This window comes from Podarcis pityusensis (genome assembly GCF_964106645.2).
Source record: "Podarcis pityusensis genome assembly, chromosome: 13".
NCBI lineage: Eukaryota > Metazoa > Chordata > Lepidosauria > Squamata > Lacertidae > Podarcis > Podarcis pityusensis.
The window spans coordinates 40,062,000-40,080,189 of NC_138038.1; the positions used below are offsets into that span (position 1 = coordinate 40,062,000).

At 43.0% G+C, this 18,190-nt stretch overlaps 1 protein-coding gene across 3 annotated transcripts; it reads right to left on the reverse strand.

Moving 5' to 3' along the window:
- Positions 1-1,457: 1,457 nt before the first annotated feature.
- Positions 1,458-14,192, reverse strand: FUS (FUS RNA binding protein). Of its 3 annotated transcripts, none has more exons than XM_080978137.1 (15): positions 14,073-14,192; positions 11,992-12,016; positions 10,280-10,434; positions 9,745-9,886; positions 9,256-9,452; positions 8,830-9,037; positions 7,161-7,198; positions 5,711-5,743; positions 5,170-5,279; positions 3,880-4,009; positions 3,551-3,667; positions 3,131-3,266; positions 2,946-3,034; positions 2,605-2,752; positions 1,458-2,391 (listed from the first exon to the last, which is right to left on the reverse strand). In XM_080978137.1, the coding sequence occupies exons 1-15, from the start codon at positions 14,083-14,085 to the stop codon at positions 2,352-2,354; spliced, it is 1,581 nt and encodes a 526-aa protein (XP_080834263.1). In that variant the 5' UTR covers positions 14,086-14,192; the 3' UTR covers positions 1,458-2,351. The 3 variants fall into 3 exon arrangements, with proteins under 3 accessions (XP_080834263.1, XP_080834262.1, XP_080834261.1); XM_080978136.1 differs by lacking the exon at positions 14,073-14,192 and adding an exon at positions 13,139-13,211 and having other exon boundaries at positions 9,256-9,449; XM_080978135.1 differs by lacking the exon at positions 14,073-14,192 and adding an exon at positions 13,139-13,211.
- Between the last annotated feature and the right edge of the window lie 3,998 nt (positions 14,193-18,190).

Sequence of the window (18,190 nt, forward strand, 5' to 3'; positions counted from 1 at the left end):
AAGACTAACCACCTCCAGGGAGGAATGACCAGGCAACAGCTGCACACAGAGAAAGTCTGATCATAAAACTTAAGTTATGTGTATACAGATTGAAACAATGGGGAGGGGTCAGTTTCCCCCAAGAGAGCTATTGTTGTATTCATATGGTCCATGCTGAACCTGCTATGCCAATGATGTGCCACGTAGAAAGACAAAACATTTTAAGCATGGTAACTTGTACAGGGTTTCAGAACAGTGTCAGAATTTGATAGTGGAGGGATGGTGGAATGGCGCAGGTGCATGTGCATTCTCTTAAGTAGAAGCTGGACACTCAATTTGGGATGGCAGGGTAGAACTTGTTCTTGAACAATGGAAATGCAACGGTTGGGAATGATTTTAATATAACAGGGCCTGGCTGAGGGTAACAAAACTGCAAAGCACCACTGAAGATGGATAAAGGACAGAGTGAAGGCAATTTCTGAGGAAAAGCTGCATTTGGGCTGTTGTACTACAGTGGTACCTCGGGTTAAGTACTTAATTCGTTCCGGAGGTCCATTCTTAACCTGAAACTGTACTTAACCTGAAGCACCACTTTAGCTAATGGGGCCTCCTGCTGCTGCCACGCGATTTCTGTTCTCACCCTGAAGCAAAGTTCTTAACCAGAGGTAATATTTCTGGGTTAGCAGAGTCTGTAACCTGAGGCGTATGTAACCTGAGGTACCAATTTAGTTCAGTTTACAGGTTGAGACTTGCATGATTGTTCAACCCAACACCAAACCCTGCCTCCAAGGAGCATGCTGGAGAGGAATTTCAGCAATGCCTTCTCCCTGGCATGAGCATCGTTATTGCTTTTTGTATGGAAGATAATTTAGCAACATGAGCCTTCATAGTCAAGGCCAGATTACAAATTTATCAAAGTCAAGGAATATTGAAGGTACCTGTACGGAGCCCACTCAGATGTTATTAAGACCAAGAATCAAGCAAAATGGAAATACAAAGACTGGTTTGTGACTTAAAAAGTTTGGCTTTAGGCATCAAGCTTCATTGCCTGTTCATTTGAGTCACAAAGGTCAAAGTACACTATTATGCAATGCAAAGCATTAATGAACTGTACTAGCTGCACACCAATGTAAAAAAAAGGAATTCAAATTAACTCAGCAAAGACTGGATTTAGTGGAGTGCAGTCACTGCTGCTTCAAGACTACGAAACAGCAGTGTTTAACACAGAGGATGTAAAAAGGCTTTGGCCTTAATATCCAAGTTTCTGACAGCCAAGTACAATTGCAATTATGACTATGACATTTATATGTATTTTTTCTTTAAACAAACCCAACATTAAACAGCACAAGAGGAAATTGCCTCCCCACCATGCTTTTGAGACTTTTGTATCCAAATCACTATGAATAGCATACATTTCAATGGAATTCCATGGAGATTTCATCAACAGCAGTGTATACATTGAATCAGCTCCATCAGTGTTCACAGTGTAGCTAGACTTGTGCTTATTTATGTATGAAATTAGGCTTAAGCCATAGGTATGTGAACCTCATAAAGGCAAGGGAAGGACTCTTAAGGATGCCACATTGAAAAATTTTGGCTGCATTCTTAAAAATGAGAAGTATCTTAAAGGAAGTGAAACATTTCCACCCACCATGTACCAGCCACTGACTTGGTATGCAAAAATGCTTAATAGCAAAGGCTTATGTATTAAGATTTACCAAATCACGTTAAATGAAGCACTCACATGCTCTTATCAATTCAGACATTACTGTTCTTGAGTAGTAAGTAGCATGGACAACCCTCCTTTCATAAACACTACCAGATGATTCAAGAGTGAGTTGTTAAACATCACATGCCTACCGTTAATCAGATTATACTTTTAGCTATTGCTTGCTAAATCAAAACCAATGCAGGAGTCAAAAAGTGAGTTTTTCAGTTGAATGTAAACTTCCTCCCATACTACAACAGTTGAGATACTGTGCAGATTTGTTTTATAGCAATTCACATTTTCAAAATTATGTTAAAGTTGGAAAATTTATACAAATACAAAAGCTTTTCAAACAATGTTTTTTAAACAGTATTGTTACTTTTACAAAGTCAAATAAAACAATGTTATTTTCAGAATTGACTGAAAACATCTTTATTATTCAAGTGCCCTATCCCACCCCGCCCAGCAGTTATACATGCATGACTAAAACATTTTGGCTTTTAAATGTATAGGATTACTTCCAAATACAGTCAACATAAAATAGAAGGGAATACAAAGTTTGTACACAAACGCAGCAAGGAATACACAGGTTTGCAACGAAGTTGGACATCATACAAAATAAAAAAAGTTTATAAATTCACATGGTCTGGGATCCTATGCAGGCTCAATAGGGTCTCTCACGCCGGTCCTGCCTGTGGTCCCCTCTGCAAAGGAGACAGGAAAGTTTACATTTTGAATTTGCATATTTGTATTGTTTGTTATACAATAACTATCAACAGCCCCAAGGCTAGGCTGCAAACCCAGCAAGTGGATCCAACAGTCACAACCTCAGCCTCCCTCTTTAACTCCCCAGAAACGGAATCCATAGATTCCTATTCCTGAGCCTTTACAATAGCCACCACTGAAGTAAACTTTACCTCGAATCCATTTTTCCTGGTCCAAAGCTGCCTCTGTCTCCACCTCTTCCGCCTCTGAATCCTCCCCGGTCTCCGCCCCTGCCTCCCCGGAAGCCCCCTCTGTCAAAGCCTCCTCGGCCCCCGCGTCGTTCTTCACCAAATCCACCTCCTGGGGGGGAAAAGCAGATTTGTATTATGCAACTATTTTGAAATGAGAAATGTGCTTTTCTCACTGATGGCGTTGTGCCAAATAAATAGGCAAACTGCGTATCTCACACAGACGAAAAAGAATCCGCCAGCAAGGGAACAGGATATACAGTAATTGGTTTCACACAGAGAGAAAAGTAAAACCTTAAACTCACCCATGTGTGGTCCTCCAGGCCCATCTGGCTTTGGTGCCTTGCACTGGTTGCATTCATTACGCCATGAGAAGTTCATATTTTCACATGTCCTAAAAACACATTTGGGGAAGACAAATGATTTAGAGTTCCATGTCATTAACCCCATTTCTACCTTCATATCTAAACAACTAAAGCAGACTGCTTACGGGTTGGGGCATTTCCAGTCTCCTGCACGTTGCTGACCACCTCCTCCGCTGGGGAAGCCCCCCCTGCTGCCCCCGCTGGAACCACTGCTGCTGCCGCCACCTCCGCCACCACCAAATCCACCACGGCCCATGGGTCCTAAAGGAAAGAGGCATGTAAAAATCAGTGCCAGCAGCCAAGTGAAAAAGGATTTTTTGAAGAATATTTCCTTGCTGATGTTTCCTTATATTAGGTTACCTTTCTTCCCTAGAAAGACTGCAGTACCCATACCTCAACTCCCCTATTTCAGAATGGCTGCACAACACAAGTTGGTCCTCCTCCCCCTCCCTTGCAGAAACTCAATACAGGTATAACAAGAGCCAATACTGCTACAAGCAACACACTTCACTACTTATCAACCACAGCAATGACGTGGCATATACCTCCTCTACCGCCACGGCCTCTTCCTCCACGGCCATTGCCACCACCACCACCTCTGTTGAAGTCTGCCCTTCGGGTAGCAAATGATACTTTGATAGGGTTGCCTGAGAATTCTTTTCCTGGTTAAGAGAAGAGCAGGGAAAAGGATTATATTTTCCCAATATAAAGATAGAAGGCAATTATTTCACTATTGGCACCTCTCCTCTATATCTCATCCCCCCCCCCCCGAAGCCTAGTAGTGGAGACAGAAAGAAGACAGAAAGAAGCCTTCAAAATACAAGCATACGAACTCTTTCGAAAGCCAAAAAGTAATTCAAAGTCAGCACCATACCATCAAACCAGTCAATGGCAGCCTTTGCAGATGGGGGATCGTCAAAGGAAACAGTGGCCTCTCCTTTCAGTTTTCCTGTCTCGCGATCGGTGTACAGGTTGATCATTGGCTGTCCTGTTTTCTTGTTTGTCTGTTTACAAAAAAAAGAAAAGAAAAAAAAGGAAAATATACAAGATCAATCTACTGGAAAGATCTAATCCAATGTTCTTGCATCTAATTTTCAATACACGACAGAAGACAGGAGACTACAACTGTTTAGGGAGCTGCAATTGATGTGCAATACTACTGCATGGAAATTACGTTTAAATGTAAAATGCTTTAGCTGCTGAACATTTGCCTATACAGCCCTGAAAATTAAAAGGTTAATGAATGTGCTCATGAGGTTCTGGGCAGATTACTGCTGCCATCATGAATTCTCCCTTGGAGTGTAAAGACATCCCACGAAAGGTTTGTCTACCCATTAGTCTCTGAAAGTAGGTAGGGCCAAAGCAGGGTAGATTTGATTTAAATCAAATCAATTTGTCAGTAAGGCTTGATTTAAATCATTTTTTTTACAGAAAAACTCATTCTTGCTAGTATAATCTTAATATTTACAACCAGATGAAGGTTTCATTTTTTGAGTAAAAAATTTTCATAGTAGTTTTTAGTTCTATCAAAAATTACTGATTTGGTTATACTATTAGAAATACATAGACAGATAATTATGAGGTTTAATAAGTTAACTATTTACATTTGGACAACTTTTCTGCTGTACCTTATTGGAAGGAAAAAAATAATAATTTCCTGAATAACAATTTAAACAATTTATTTAACTAAAACAATAACATATGTATACATGTTTGTTAACTGATGTGGTTAAACGATTAAAAAACCCCACCTTAGACTGAGCTTTAGCACACATGAAAAACTTAAAACAAATCCTTATTTCCTGATGAATAGCGTTTGGACTATAATGTGATTTAAACTCTCTTTAGAAAGATTTTTCCTCCAAAAGCATTTTAATTTAAAAATCCAATTTAAATTTTTTTTTTTAAAATCTGATTAATGCATCCTACCTAGTGCAGGCTTTTTGCACAGCTCAGACCATTCAGTGTTTTGTGATTCTACTTGCCAACAGCAATTCCACTAGTAGCTGCTTTTTTCTAGCCAGCTCAGTCTCTCAACCAGCCCTTCGAGCTCTCATTACCCACTACTACACTGCACACTTTACAACCAGAGTATAGTGCAACCTACAAAATGCAGCCTTATTGGTAATGGGATCATCTCACAGGCATAACTAGCACAATTTACCTTTATGATGCCAATCTGCTTGAAGTAATCTGCTACCGACTCAATGGTTACATTTTCACCAAGTCCCTGAACAAAGATGGTGTTGTTGTCTGAGTTATCCTGCTCGCCAGCTGCAAGGAATGAGAATTAGCTCTATCTTCCATCATAATTTCTGCTTCCCAATAAAGTTCTTCCTACAGCCTCTAAATGAAAGTTCCAAACTTGTACTCCAATGAATACTGAACCACATGAAGCAGTTTTCCAAACTGAGACAAAATTTGGGTTATACTGTCCGAAGGCCTCAGTTGAATAGAACTCAAATCTGCACAATTCATATATTTTGCAGTTTACAAAGTTTGTGGGTTTTTAAAAGGCAACTTGATTACATGAAACTCTTTTTCTTTTTGGTATTACTGTGAACAAAGTTTTTAAGTGTAGAAAAGCAGTCTAAGGACACCATAGGCTTCTCTGGTTTTCCTTTGACATTTTTACCCCTCTCTTCAAAGTGGAAGCCTGGAAATACTTTTCCACTGGCCTCACATTCAGGTTTGCAGCCACTTACCAGAATCATGGCGTGATCCTTGATCCCGTGGTCCTTTTGCACATGAAAATAAGGAAGGAGAGATTCAGTTAGCGAGTGAGAACTTCCAAACTGTTTTCTCACATCAGCACCACCATCACGACCACATCAGAAACAGGCCAGTGTTGGAACATGTGCTGTTCCAAGGCGGGTTTTAGTGCAAAACAAACACTCCCATTCAGTCAGAAGTGGTCCACGTCTTAATTACAAGACTGCTTACTGCAAAACCAGTTTACAACTCTTTCCTCCAGGTCATACTAGACCTATTTTTTGCAGCTCTGCAGGGAGGAGCATGGCCTCCAGAAACACACCCAGAACACCATTGGAGAACCACTATTTTGACATCTTTTATAGCGCACATCAGCCACTGCTACCCAGAGTCTTCTACTGACCCTTGTTCAGTCTTTTAAGTCTCCAGCACCATTGCAATCTATTCTGGATTTGGTTCATGAGACGAGACACTTTAACTTATGCACAGAGAACAAACCATCTTACACCATAGTACACATTTTGAATAAGCCCTTTAGAAATGAGAGCTTTATGTTCTTAGAAACCATCTGGTTATTTACTTGCATCACCACTCTACTATTAACATATTCTACACGTATGTATATATATATTTACCATTTTGACACCTTTTATTGCACCCAATCTTAAATTTTTGAAAGCATATGCCCAACACTGGTCTCAAATGCATTAACAATCCTATATAAGTGTGTTTTACTGTTCATGCCAAGCCTTTTTCAGCAAACCCTATGGGAACGTTCCTTAAAAACAATTCTTTTGATTTGGTACAATCACGTTCAAAACGACCATTTGTGAAACTTCGTAATGTTAAAACCAAACTCTCTTAAAATAGAAGCCCATGAAACCACTTATTTGTGAAAGAGCTCTTAAGAGTTTCATACAAACAAAGTTACACTTCCAAGTTTGAAGGGAGCGGTCCCTCCCTTGATTCCTGTACCAGTAACTTTTTAAGCAAGGTACCATAAACCTTTGTTTTACCATGTTTCCTCAGGACTGCATGCACTTCCATTAACACGCTTTAACCCAACGTTCTCATGTGTTTTTTAAAGGAGAGACAACAAACAAAACCAACACTTACAAAGTGATTTTCTCTCTCACATTCTCCCGCAAAACACGTCTTTGGATTATTGATTTTCTCCCATCTTGTTGCAAAACATACAACCAAAATGTACTGTATTGGCACCAAGAACTTGGCTGAGTAGAAAGCCCCATAATGTGGAAGTCAACACCACAGATACAACCAACCATTTTGGCATATGTGCCACAACAGGGGGTGCTCCCATAGGTTTTTATCTGATAAACGGTGGCTTTTCAAACCCTTTGGCATACAAACATCAGTCTCTCCGAAAAATAATATATAGAAATACACTTTTGCGGTTCAAGTTTTTGAACTCTTTGGACTTACCACCAAATTTATTGAAGCCACCACCTCGCTCACCACCGCTGAGGAGATAAGTTAGAAGATAATGATGCTTTTTTTTCCACGACTAGAAAGTTTTGTTGCTAGAAACTACACCAGATCCATTAAGATGCTGGCCAACACTTTTGTTTGGTTCTTCCTGAAGATCTAAAGACAACCTGCTCCACCTTTTCTTTGCCCTCAGCATTTATTTTTTTAAAAATGGATCAATACACCCTTGAGAAGGTTTGCAAATGAAACAGCTCTAGTGTTTTGTCATTCTTGCTTCCGATCTTGAAACGTTACACGAGGCGTCGTGATGCAGCTTTCGAGACAATGCTGGTTTCCTTGTTGCCGTCCTATTCTTGGCATGATTGGTGAACCAAGCTTGATTTTAAAATATTGTATACCGTGCACGCTGTTAATTCCAGTTCACCCTTCTCAAGTTTGCGCCTTGTATTTTTGCAAAGCTTTTGTTGTTTACAACCCTAAATGCAGATAACTGCTTTGAAAGCACGTAAAAACCCATTCCCTCATCATAGCATATTCGTAATAGTATGTTATTTCAGCTCTAAAGACTGCATTATCTGCCTGCCATAAGATCTCTCCCTTCCTCAGACCCTTAACTAACATGTGGAAGGTGGAGATTTGATTAAAGTTCATTGACTTTCACACCTGTGGCACACAAAATGCAGAATTTGTTAACAGAGCAGGTATTGTTAACAGATCAACAACTTTTCATAAGCAAACAACACTTCAGCTGCCCCCACCTATACTCACCTCTCTATTTCATCTCTCCCAGTCAACAGGAGCCCAGAGCCAATGTTGCTTAGCAACCATTGCCTCGTCAAATACCAATTTTAACCACCCCTTCACCGAGGCTTAACGCACACCCAACAGCATTAAGGATACTGCTTTGCAACACATAAACCACAAGTACAGAAAGTCCAGCCGCTATGTGGGAAAACCAAAACACATCCTTTTAGCCTACATTGGCTTACACGGCTAGACCACAGCATTATGAGCATTATGAGCCCAATGAAAGCTGGCTTACAACCTGCATAGAAGCTTTGTCTTGCAAAATCTCTTACTGAAGAGATTCATATAACCTTCGATTTATCAGCATATACAAACCAGGCCCCTTCAGTGCACCTCATCAGGTTAACACTGGGGGGTTGAAGGATAACCCTAGTGTCTAGATACCGATTTTCCCCCATAAGAAGTACTAAAGTTCTTGTATATATTTGTACAGAACGGCAACATTGCTCAAAGAGGACCGTAATTCACCTTTGAGGAACAGTAATTATGTTCATATCAAGTGCGCCTTTTGAGGTTGTCAACAGATCCAAGATGAAAATACGATGTTTTGCCCCATGCACAGACTTGTTACTGCAATGGTTGATTTTCATAAAGTAAGAGTTTTTAACTCCTTCACATGCAGACAAGGAACAAAAACCATTTTGACATCCATTTAGATTCACCCCATAGAGAAAAACACACTGACCCCTAGCAGCATACATGGTGGTAGCCCACCCTTGATTACCAACAATTCTATATTTCAGCCGTTCACACACTGCACCCTCCCAGAAGAGGTTAGCTTTTATGGCAAGTACTAGGAGAGATGCTAATTAAAGAAACCCACTCCCTCTCCCACAACTATGGACTGGACACCTACCCCATGCCTCCACGACCACCTCTGTTGCCACCTCTTCCACCACTCCGATCAAAGCCACCTCTACCATATCCGCCACCGCCACCTCCTCCACTGCCTCTTCCACGGTTGCGGTCTTGCTGGCCGCCATATCCTCCTTGATCCTGGCTGCCGTAGCCTCCTCCACTACCACCTCCACTCATGGAAGACTGATCCTGTCCATAGCCACCAGCTGGAGAAAGTTAAAAAAAAGGGGGGGGGGTTAGCAATAGTTTCTGCTAGCAAAGAGGCCTGGATTTTTTTGGGCGGGGGAAAAGAATGAAGATTCTACAGATGCCCTTGCTTCTCACTGGGGGGCAGCCATTGGCTTCTACACTGCACTGCATGAAATTTGGCTCATATTACTCATGTTTGGCTTTTGGAGGTGAAAGGAAAGGAAAAAGTACTCACATCCACTACCACCGCCACCTCCTCCACTGCTACTGCCACTGCCATACTGACTCTGCTGGCCGTAGCTTTGGGGTGGGTTGTAAGAAGGCTGCTGCCCATAGCTGCTCTGCTGTTGGCTGCCATAGCTGGATTGCTGACCATAGCCTCCACTCTGGGGTTGTCCATAGGTAGAGGTCTGAGAGCTGGTACCGTAACTGCTGATTTCAAGGAGACACAAACAACGGACAAAGAGTTCAATACACAGACCATCCTACAATACTGTTCCGGCTTTATACAAAGGCTGAGGCTTTAAGCTCCAGGATTCCATTTGGAATATTGTTTAAGAATTCAGGATGATTGTATGACTAAAGAGCAGAGTACACCTGGGGTTTGATCAGGCAAATTTCAGCAGATTTAATGTAAAAAAAGTAAAGCCTAAAGCCTATGATGAAGATTTACACCGCTATCACTGCTCTGAGTTCTTGTTGTTTGGGATTTCTCAACTGTTACCTTCCAGTGGTGGAACTGGCTGGCTGTTGAGAGTAGCTGGGATAGGATGACTGCTGTCCGTAAGACGTCTGAGAAGTCTGACTGCTGCCATATCCTGTTGATGAGCCGTAGGCCTGTGGTGTTGACTGGGTGCCATAGCCAGCTGTTCAAAAAAACAATTCACTCTTGTTAATCTCAAATGGCATGCAATTTGTGTAGCAATAACTAATCAGTTCTTCAATCATATGTAACTGCACTGATGCATCCTGAGATGTGACCATAGAACAACAAATTAAACAGTGCTGAGATGAGAGCATGTTAGATTCGAATCCCTGTTTGTGCTTGTGTCACCTTTTTGCTACTTTAAGTGCTTCATAGGATTGCAAAATGAAAAGGCTGCACATTACAGCGTCCGGAAAGGACACTCTAAGTAACTGTGTTTTCCTTCCAATCTCCTAGCTCCAGAAAGACGGGTGCTTCACAGCTTAGCCAATTTCCTCTCATATTTTCCTATACAGTCATGAGGACAAAAAACAAAATAAGCTGCAATACTCACAGCTTTGAGTCTGGCCATAGGAAGAACTGTAACTACTTTGGCCATATCCAGAAGTATCTGCCGATTGTCCGTAACCACCATAGCTCTGCTGCCCGTAGGGCTGGCTGGTTTGCTGAGAATAACCTTGTGTGGGTGGAGTTGGGTAGGCCCCATAACTAAGGAAAAGCAAGAGGAAAAAAATTCAGCAAAGGAACATATAACTAAACTGTAAACTGAATTCACAATCTTCTTTCCCAACCGGAATCAAGCTTGTCACTACCATTGCCACCTGTCTTTTCAAATCCAGTGTGCTATGTCATTGTAGGCATCTGACTGAACTCCTACTTCTGCGAGTGTTTCAATTAAGTCTGAACAACCACAAATGGGTAAGGAAAATTACAAGGCATGTTAAGACTAATTAATTGGTTCATTGTGGCATGAAGATACACACACCAACAATTCACTTTGTTCAAAAGACTAATGGCCAGAAATAAATTCCAATGCTGATTCTATTCAGAGTAGACCCACTGAAGTTAATAAACATGACTAACAGGTTCATGAATTTCAGTGGGTCTAGTATAGGATTTAGTGACTATAAACCACAAGTTTTTAAACCTGGCCTACTTTTTTAGTTTTGACAAAAGGCAAATAAAAGGTATGTGATTGAAATTTATAAAGTTAAGAATGATATGAAGAGAGTGGAGAGAGAGAAAATTCTCCTCTTGACACCAGAACTTGTGGACAGCCAAGGAAGCTGTATGTTGAAAGATTCAGGACAGATAAATGAAAGCACTTCTTCTCTTCCACAAGAGGCAGCAATGACCACAAATTTGGATGTCTTTAAAAGGGGATTGGGCAAACTCCTGAAGAAGGCGATCAATGGCTACTAGCCATGATGGCAATGCTTTACCTCCATTATCAGAAGGCAGCAATGCTTTTGAATACCAATTGCTGGAAACCATAGGAGGGGAGAGTGCTTTTGCGCTCAGGCCCTGCTTGATGGTTTCCTACCAACATCTGGTTAGTCAAAACAGGATGCCGGGCTAGATGGGCTACTGGCATGATTCAACACTCTTCCTATGTTCTTGCAATAGTCTTAAATCCCCACAACTCTTGGAAGCAGCACTAAGAGTTATGCTTTTAAAGGGAATCTTTGATTTTTGGTATACTATCTTTGTATGGGCACTACTATAGCTTGAATTGGGGAAACTAATAATGTATGCTCTAATGCAGCTAAAACTGAGTTTTATAATGTATACACACACTGAATAAGACAAAACCTTTTTAAAATGATGTTACAGCTTCTCTGGGGATGGATAAAAGTAATCCATTTCAAAGTCTGCATACACTACAGCAAATTTTAACCATTTTTCTAAATTTGGAATCACAAGTTTTATCAGCTTCTTCATACGATAAACTTTTCCCCAAAATTTTTTTTCCAGTACAGTACTACCACTACTTGAAAATTAGGATTTTCTGGTATTGGCAAATTAAGATTAAACAAGCCACAGGTCGGATCTTGTCTATCTATTCCTCTAGGAACAGCTCACGGCACCCTAACATCCTTCATGTTTTTACAGAGGTGACTAGCATGACCTACTTCAAGATTACAGAGACAAGAAAAGAACTACTCGCATATGGCTAACACTGTAGTTATGTGAGAAGAGTATCACAAGCTAAAAGCCTGTAAACATGCAATACATGGAGGATGAATTATACAAGGGTTTATTTACCTTTGTGTCGCTGACTGGCTATAATCTGTAAGGGGACAAAACAAAAATGTTTGAGCTATTTTAAGAGCAGGATTCCACACAAGTTATCTAACTGCTACAGAGAGTAGAAATGATTCATATGGGATGGTGGATAAGTCACATTTGTCAAAATTGACATACATGGATGCTTGCTCCAGGCATCTATGCACTCACTATGTGCATGGACAGAAGCCCCATTCAAATCGAAAGTCAAAGGGGGGGGGGCATGTGCACCCCTGCCTCTCTACACTTTTAACTTTCAAGAATTCAGGCAAATACTAAGGAAAGGGTTCAGATTCTCATAGTAACACACGTTCACCTATCCAATGGGTACTGCACAAAATATACGTACATATGGAACACTCTTGCTAGCTTCATTGTGGGTAAGAGAAACTATTTTAAAAAGCAAGGCTGTGAGGCATGAAGTTTGAGGGAAGAGATTAGGAATGAACAGCAACTCTGAACATTGACACTTCTCATACGAAGCACTTATTAGTTACATTTACACCACTGTTGCCTTATTTTCAGGACTGTTCACAATAATCAAAACCAGCAGCAAAGAGAAATCCAAAAATAAACAGAACCCAATCATGTGGGCAGGTGGAAGTTGTGGTGTCATCAGAAAAAATGTGTATTTATATATTCCCCTTCTCCCAGTGTTTTCCAAGGAATAAATAATTTTCCCCCATCCACAAAACCTCAGTTTATGTGATGGTTAAAGAACCAATGTAATTCCATCGTCAGTATGGAGGGAAAGAAAAAAAATTATCTGCGTTTTCAAGGGGTGCAAGAGAGGATAGTTGCCCACCCAAGGAACTAAGACATAAGAGGAACAGCCTTTAATTAAACTCACACGAAGTTTGCTATGGCGCCGGGTTGTTACAAACAACGCAGCCTGGTCCTTATAGGACCTAAACCCGAGATTTTATGGGGAGGAGGGCGCTCGCTTGACGAGCGAGGTACGCGGGCGACTGACGTTTGTACTAACGAATGATAGGCGCAGGCGGTTGGGGAAGCACCCGGATGTAACACTGCGACAAAGACGAGCCTCACACGCACGCGCAACAACGTACGCGTTTCTCGCCTAGGCAGAAAGCGCATGCGTGATCGCAATTTTTACCGCCCCCACCTCCAATAAACCTTGCTACGCCGACCATCACGTCAGACTGGATTTTTCCACTGCCCATACGGCCCCCCCTCGTCCCGCCAGTAGTTCAGGGGACGACCGCGCGCATGCGCAGCTACATAACGGCCTAACCTCTCCGTGCCCCTGGAGTCTGACTAGGAAACCCCGTCCGTCTCTTCCCCGGCTTCCTAGTTCTCACGCTATCACAAAATGGCGGCAGACTGCGCAGTTTAGAGAGATTGCGGCGCGGAGCAGAGGAAAGAAAAAAGGCCCTTCCTGCTCTCTAGAAGGCGGAGCCGTTTTTCATCCGGCACCACTTCTACAATAACGTCCACCTTTTGCCCTCGACTGTATCGCCACCCCGTTATTTTTGGAACGAAAACCCCGAAGCCTCCATTTAAAAAGGGTCCTCTAGAACATTTGTCCAAAGCAGACGGGGAAGGCCGGAGAACCCTTCGCCCACCATTCCTGCCCCACAGACGGGAGAGGGAAGACAGGCAGCTTTCGCCTCCTACCCTGGAACTGCAAGAATAAAAAACCCACGCAAAAGCCTCCTTCACCTGCCACGGGCAGTGATTTCCCTATCGAAGATTTAGCCTGAAACCCACCCCAGCCCCTAGGAAGGAAGCCCCCGGGTCTCGTCAGGAGGAGAAAATAACCCAAGACAAAAACGCAGCTTTTCGCAATTAACTGGACAGAAACAACCATTAAGCCTGCTTCCCCTCACATTACCCTTCCCTTTTTAACCCTCAGGTTAAACCCTTTTTAACATAAATCGACCTCCCGTTCCCCATCGTCTGCACAGCCACGAGGACCAGAAACTTAGCTCCCCTGGAGGAAAGAAAGCAAAGGCTGCGGGGTGTTTCCCATTCTCCCCTGTTGTGACCCCGGATGAAACGCGCCCAACGCCCTCCGCTGCGAACTCCCTTCTTCTCACCGTTGGATGCCATGGCTGCAGCCCCCTAAGCTTCCCTCCTCGAACGGGCTACGTTGCATCAACCTCTCCGCCCGCCTCGTCTCTCTTTCCCGCCCCCACACTTTGCCCCAAATATACCCTCCCCCTCCCGTTTCCTCTGGGCTGCACCATGTCACCTCGCAAGAGGGGGGAGAGAGAAAGGAAAACAGGCGTTTCTTTTGTACAGATATACATAAAAAGCAGGACTCCTACGCTTCTCTTCGTAACCATGCCTTCGACTACCGAGGCGTCCCTTTTACATTTAGGATATGTGTGAGCCCGTTTGTGTAGGAATTAAGGGACGGCGGTTGCAATGAAACGGACTGCCAAAGGAATGTCGTTGGGGTCCCTGCTTATGTGTGCCACTGGCCTCCCCTGCTGCCCGAGAATGGTACAGTCCAGACTGCAGAGTGGGCGTGAGATTACGGAGCGAGCCTGGAAGCAACCAAATTAACAAACGAGGGGGGGAGAGGGGGGGTTCATGAAATAATAAATGCATTTTATTGAGCCGTCCATCTTAAAAAAAAAAAGTGGCGGGAAGAGTATTGTGGCATCTTAAAGTCTTAGAGACTTACTATAACCATAATCCTTTCATAAACTAGATCCCACTTAGATCTGGTGATGAGGACTCTATTCCACAAAGGGTTTTGTCACTCTCTATAATTCTAAAATAAAAAAATTGTCCAGTAGCACCTTAGAGACCAACTAAGTTTAAAAAGGAGCTTTAAAAAGGGGCTACCTACCTCACTATAATTCTCTTAGGTTCTGTCATAGGATTCTTTCCTTTGTTTTGCTGTAACAGACCAACACGTTTGCCAGTCAGGATTACTTTTATGCAGTTAACGGGTCTTTACAACAGACATGCAGTACTTCCAAAAGGCAAGGCTTTGCAGGCTATTTTATCACAATAAAATACCACTATTGCTATTTTACAACTTTTTTACAGTGTGATTGCTACTCTTCATATTTCACAGGTACAGAAAGTTTGGCTTGCCAAGTAAGTTTCGCACAACTGATCAAAGCAAATGAAATTCGTAAAATGTGACAGAACCATTCATGACTTCACACTTTTAAGAAACAAAGAGACCGTCAAGTCAAAGCAAGTAGCTGGTGGGATCTCTCACTTGGTTCTCTCTCACAAAATCACTGAATTTGAAGGATCCCAAAGGTCTTCGACTTCAACTACCTGCAATTCAGGAATCACAGTTGAGATGGACCCAAAAGCCTTTCATCTCAGATATGTGGTGGCTCATTGTGGTCACTTGAAGGAGGTGGGAGAGACATTCTGCACATGCACGGAGGCACCAACGTCTTTCTTATCACTTCACATGCTGAAGGGATCAGTGTAGAGATTTCAAATGGATTTGATCATGAATTTTTCAATGGCTCCAAGCCACCACCAGACCCTGGTGTGAGGCCACCATTCGCTCCCATAATAACCCAACAACATAAGAAGAGCTTTCTGGATCAGGCCCATCAAGACCAGCATCCTGTTTGCACCATGGGCAGCCAGATGCCTCTTTTGGGAAACTGACAAGCAGGATTAGAGCACAAGAGCAACTCCCCTCCTGCGATTTTCAGCAACTGGTATTATTCAGAAGCATCTCTGCCTCTGACCGAGGCAGAGCAGAGCCGTCATAGCTAGCAGACATCAATAGCTGTCTCCTCCATAAATTTGTCCAGTCCTCTTTTAAATCCACCAAGTTGTTGGCCATTCCTGCCTTCTGTGACTGTGAGTTGCACTGCATGAAGCATCACAGCCTCCTCCCCGCACTCACCCAAGTCCTTGGATGATGGGCTCTGTTATGTACTGAGTTGAATAGGATCCAAAATCCAGCAGTCTGACTGGTCCTAGAACAATAGGATCCAAAATCCAGCAGTCTGACTGGTCCTAGAACAATGCAGCAGTATGATTGGTCCACAGGAGCCACCCAATCCAGCTCCAGGTGGAAGTGAATCCACAACCTGATTGGCCTACAGGAGAATCCCGGAATTAGCCAATCACGTGCAGCCCATTGTGTAAATGATATATATAAAGCAGATTTTGTGAGGGAACTTCCATTCCTCCTCACCACTATGAGCTGAATAAAGAGCATTAAATCCACTCTCGACTCCGAGTATATTTCAGGCTCCTTTAGGCTCACCCGGGTCAAGCGACCAGTGTAGGTCCCTCCCTGCTGGGAGTCCACTGGTAGTGTCCGCTGAGTTTGGTACATCCAGTCCCCATTTGCTGGAGGCCACTGCTGCTATGGCAGCTGGTTCTTGGCAAAAGAAGAGCCTGTTATATCAGGAAAAAGGCCTGCCTAGTCTCACTGGTCTTGCAGTGGCTAACCAGATGCCCATGCGAAGTCCACAAGCAGGACCTGGACGCAATAGCAACTGGTATTCAGAGACCAAGGGTGGCCCATCCCATTTTGCCGCCTGAGGTGAAACAGGAAAGTGCTTCCCAGCATCCACACCCCTCACCATTTGCTGCCCCTGCTGAAGCCTTGCTAGCTGAGGTCACACATGGTTTTGCGGGCTCTTGTGAGATCTTGCTGCCATACCATATCCTCCGACATTTCACTGATGAAAATAGGAATGTCTCATTCCATAATGATAATTTTACTATTTATACCCCACACATCTTACTTTGTTGCCCCAGCAACTCTGGGCAGCGCCCAACATATATAATAACATAATAAAACATTAAACATTTTTAAAAAAACCTTCCCTATACAGTGGTACCTCGCGTTAAGTACTTAATTCGTTCCGAAGGTCCATACTTTACCTGAAACTGTTCTTAACCTGAAGCACCACTTTAGCTAATGGGGCCTCCTGCTGCTGCTGCGCCGCCGGAGCACGATTTCTGTTCTCATCGTGAAGCAAAGTTCTTAACCTGAAGCACTATTTCTGGGTTAGCAGAGTCTGTAACCTGAAGCGTATGTAACCTGAAGCGTATGTAACCCGAGGTACCACTGTACAGGATTGCCTTCAGGTGGCTCGGGGATCGGATAACTCCATACCCTCCAACATTTCTCCAATGAAAATAGGGACATGCTAAGGAAAAGTGGGGCACTGCGGGATCAAATCAGAAGTCAGGACGGCTTCTCTAAATCAGGGACGTCCCTGGAAAATAGGGACACTTGGAGGGTCTGCCATAACTGCTTCTCCTCACTTCTCCTGCAGCAGTGGGGGCGTCCATGGCACGATCCATAGCCGCCCTGAGCCCGGTCTTGGCTGGGGAGGGCGGGGTATAAATAAAAAATTATTATTATTATTATTATTATTATTACCCCTTGGAATTTGCCACCCAAGGCAGCTGTCTCAGTCCGCCTCATGGGCATGGTACAGAGAATGCAGAAATTCTGGCTAGAAGCCTCAGATGTCCTCATGCGCCATGAATTTCTTGTATGATCTTACTAGATTTATGGTCGCATAAATCTACCAAGCTGTTGGACCTCCTAAACACCTGTTTATGAGTTGGGTTAGGTATACTGTATTTGTCATGGATGCTTTAGTTGAGATTCCTGCATTGCAGGGGGTTGGACTAGATCCTTCCAACTCTACAATTCTATGATTTAAAAAAAAATATTGCCAGTGACATTTATGCTATTGCAAATTCTTCCTAAATATTATCATTTTAAGATTTTTATTATCATCAGCAGTTTTACTCATCAAAAATCTGATTTCTCTGTTGCAAAATCTGTCATCTCTCTTCGCTCCGTTTGACATTAGAAAACTTGTACAGTATAACACTCGCAAAGGATTCACACCCGAAGTCTGCTTCCTTTCCGCCTCACAACCCCCCCCCCATTCTACTGCTGCGAAATGGTTCCTTCCGCTGAACTGCAGCTTTTTCTCTGTCTGCGTCCTTGAAACCGGTTCGGTCTAGTTTAGAGGCCCGGCCTGTCGGCTTTTGAATGGCCTTCGGGCGTTGGCATGGTAACCGTGGAAATTAGGTCAGTGGCTCAGACAGAGAACATGGCTTCTTCGCCTTGCATGGCGATGGCATGAGTCAGACGAAATGAATCTGCCCCAAACGCAGGATCTTTTTCTCTCCTCCAGCGTATTGTGCAGTAATTAATAAGAAATTAACGACCTGGTCAGGCAGAAATGAA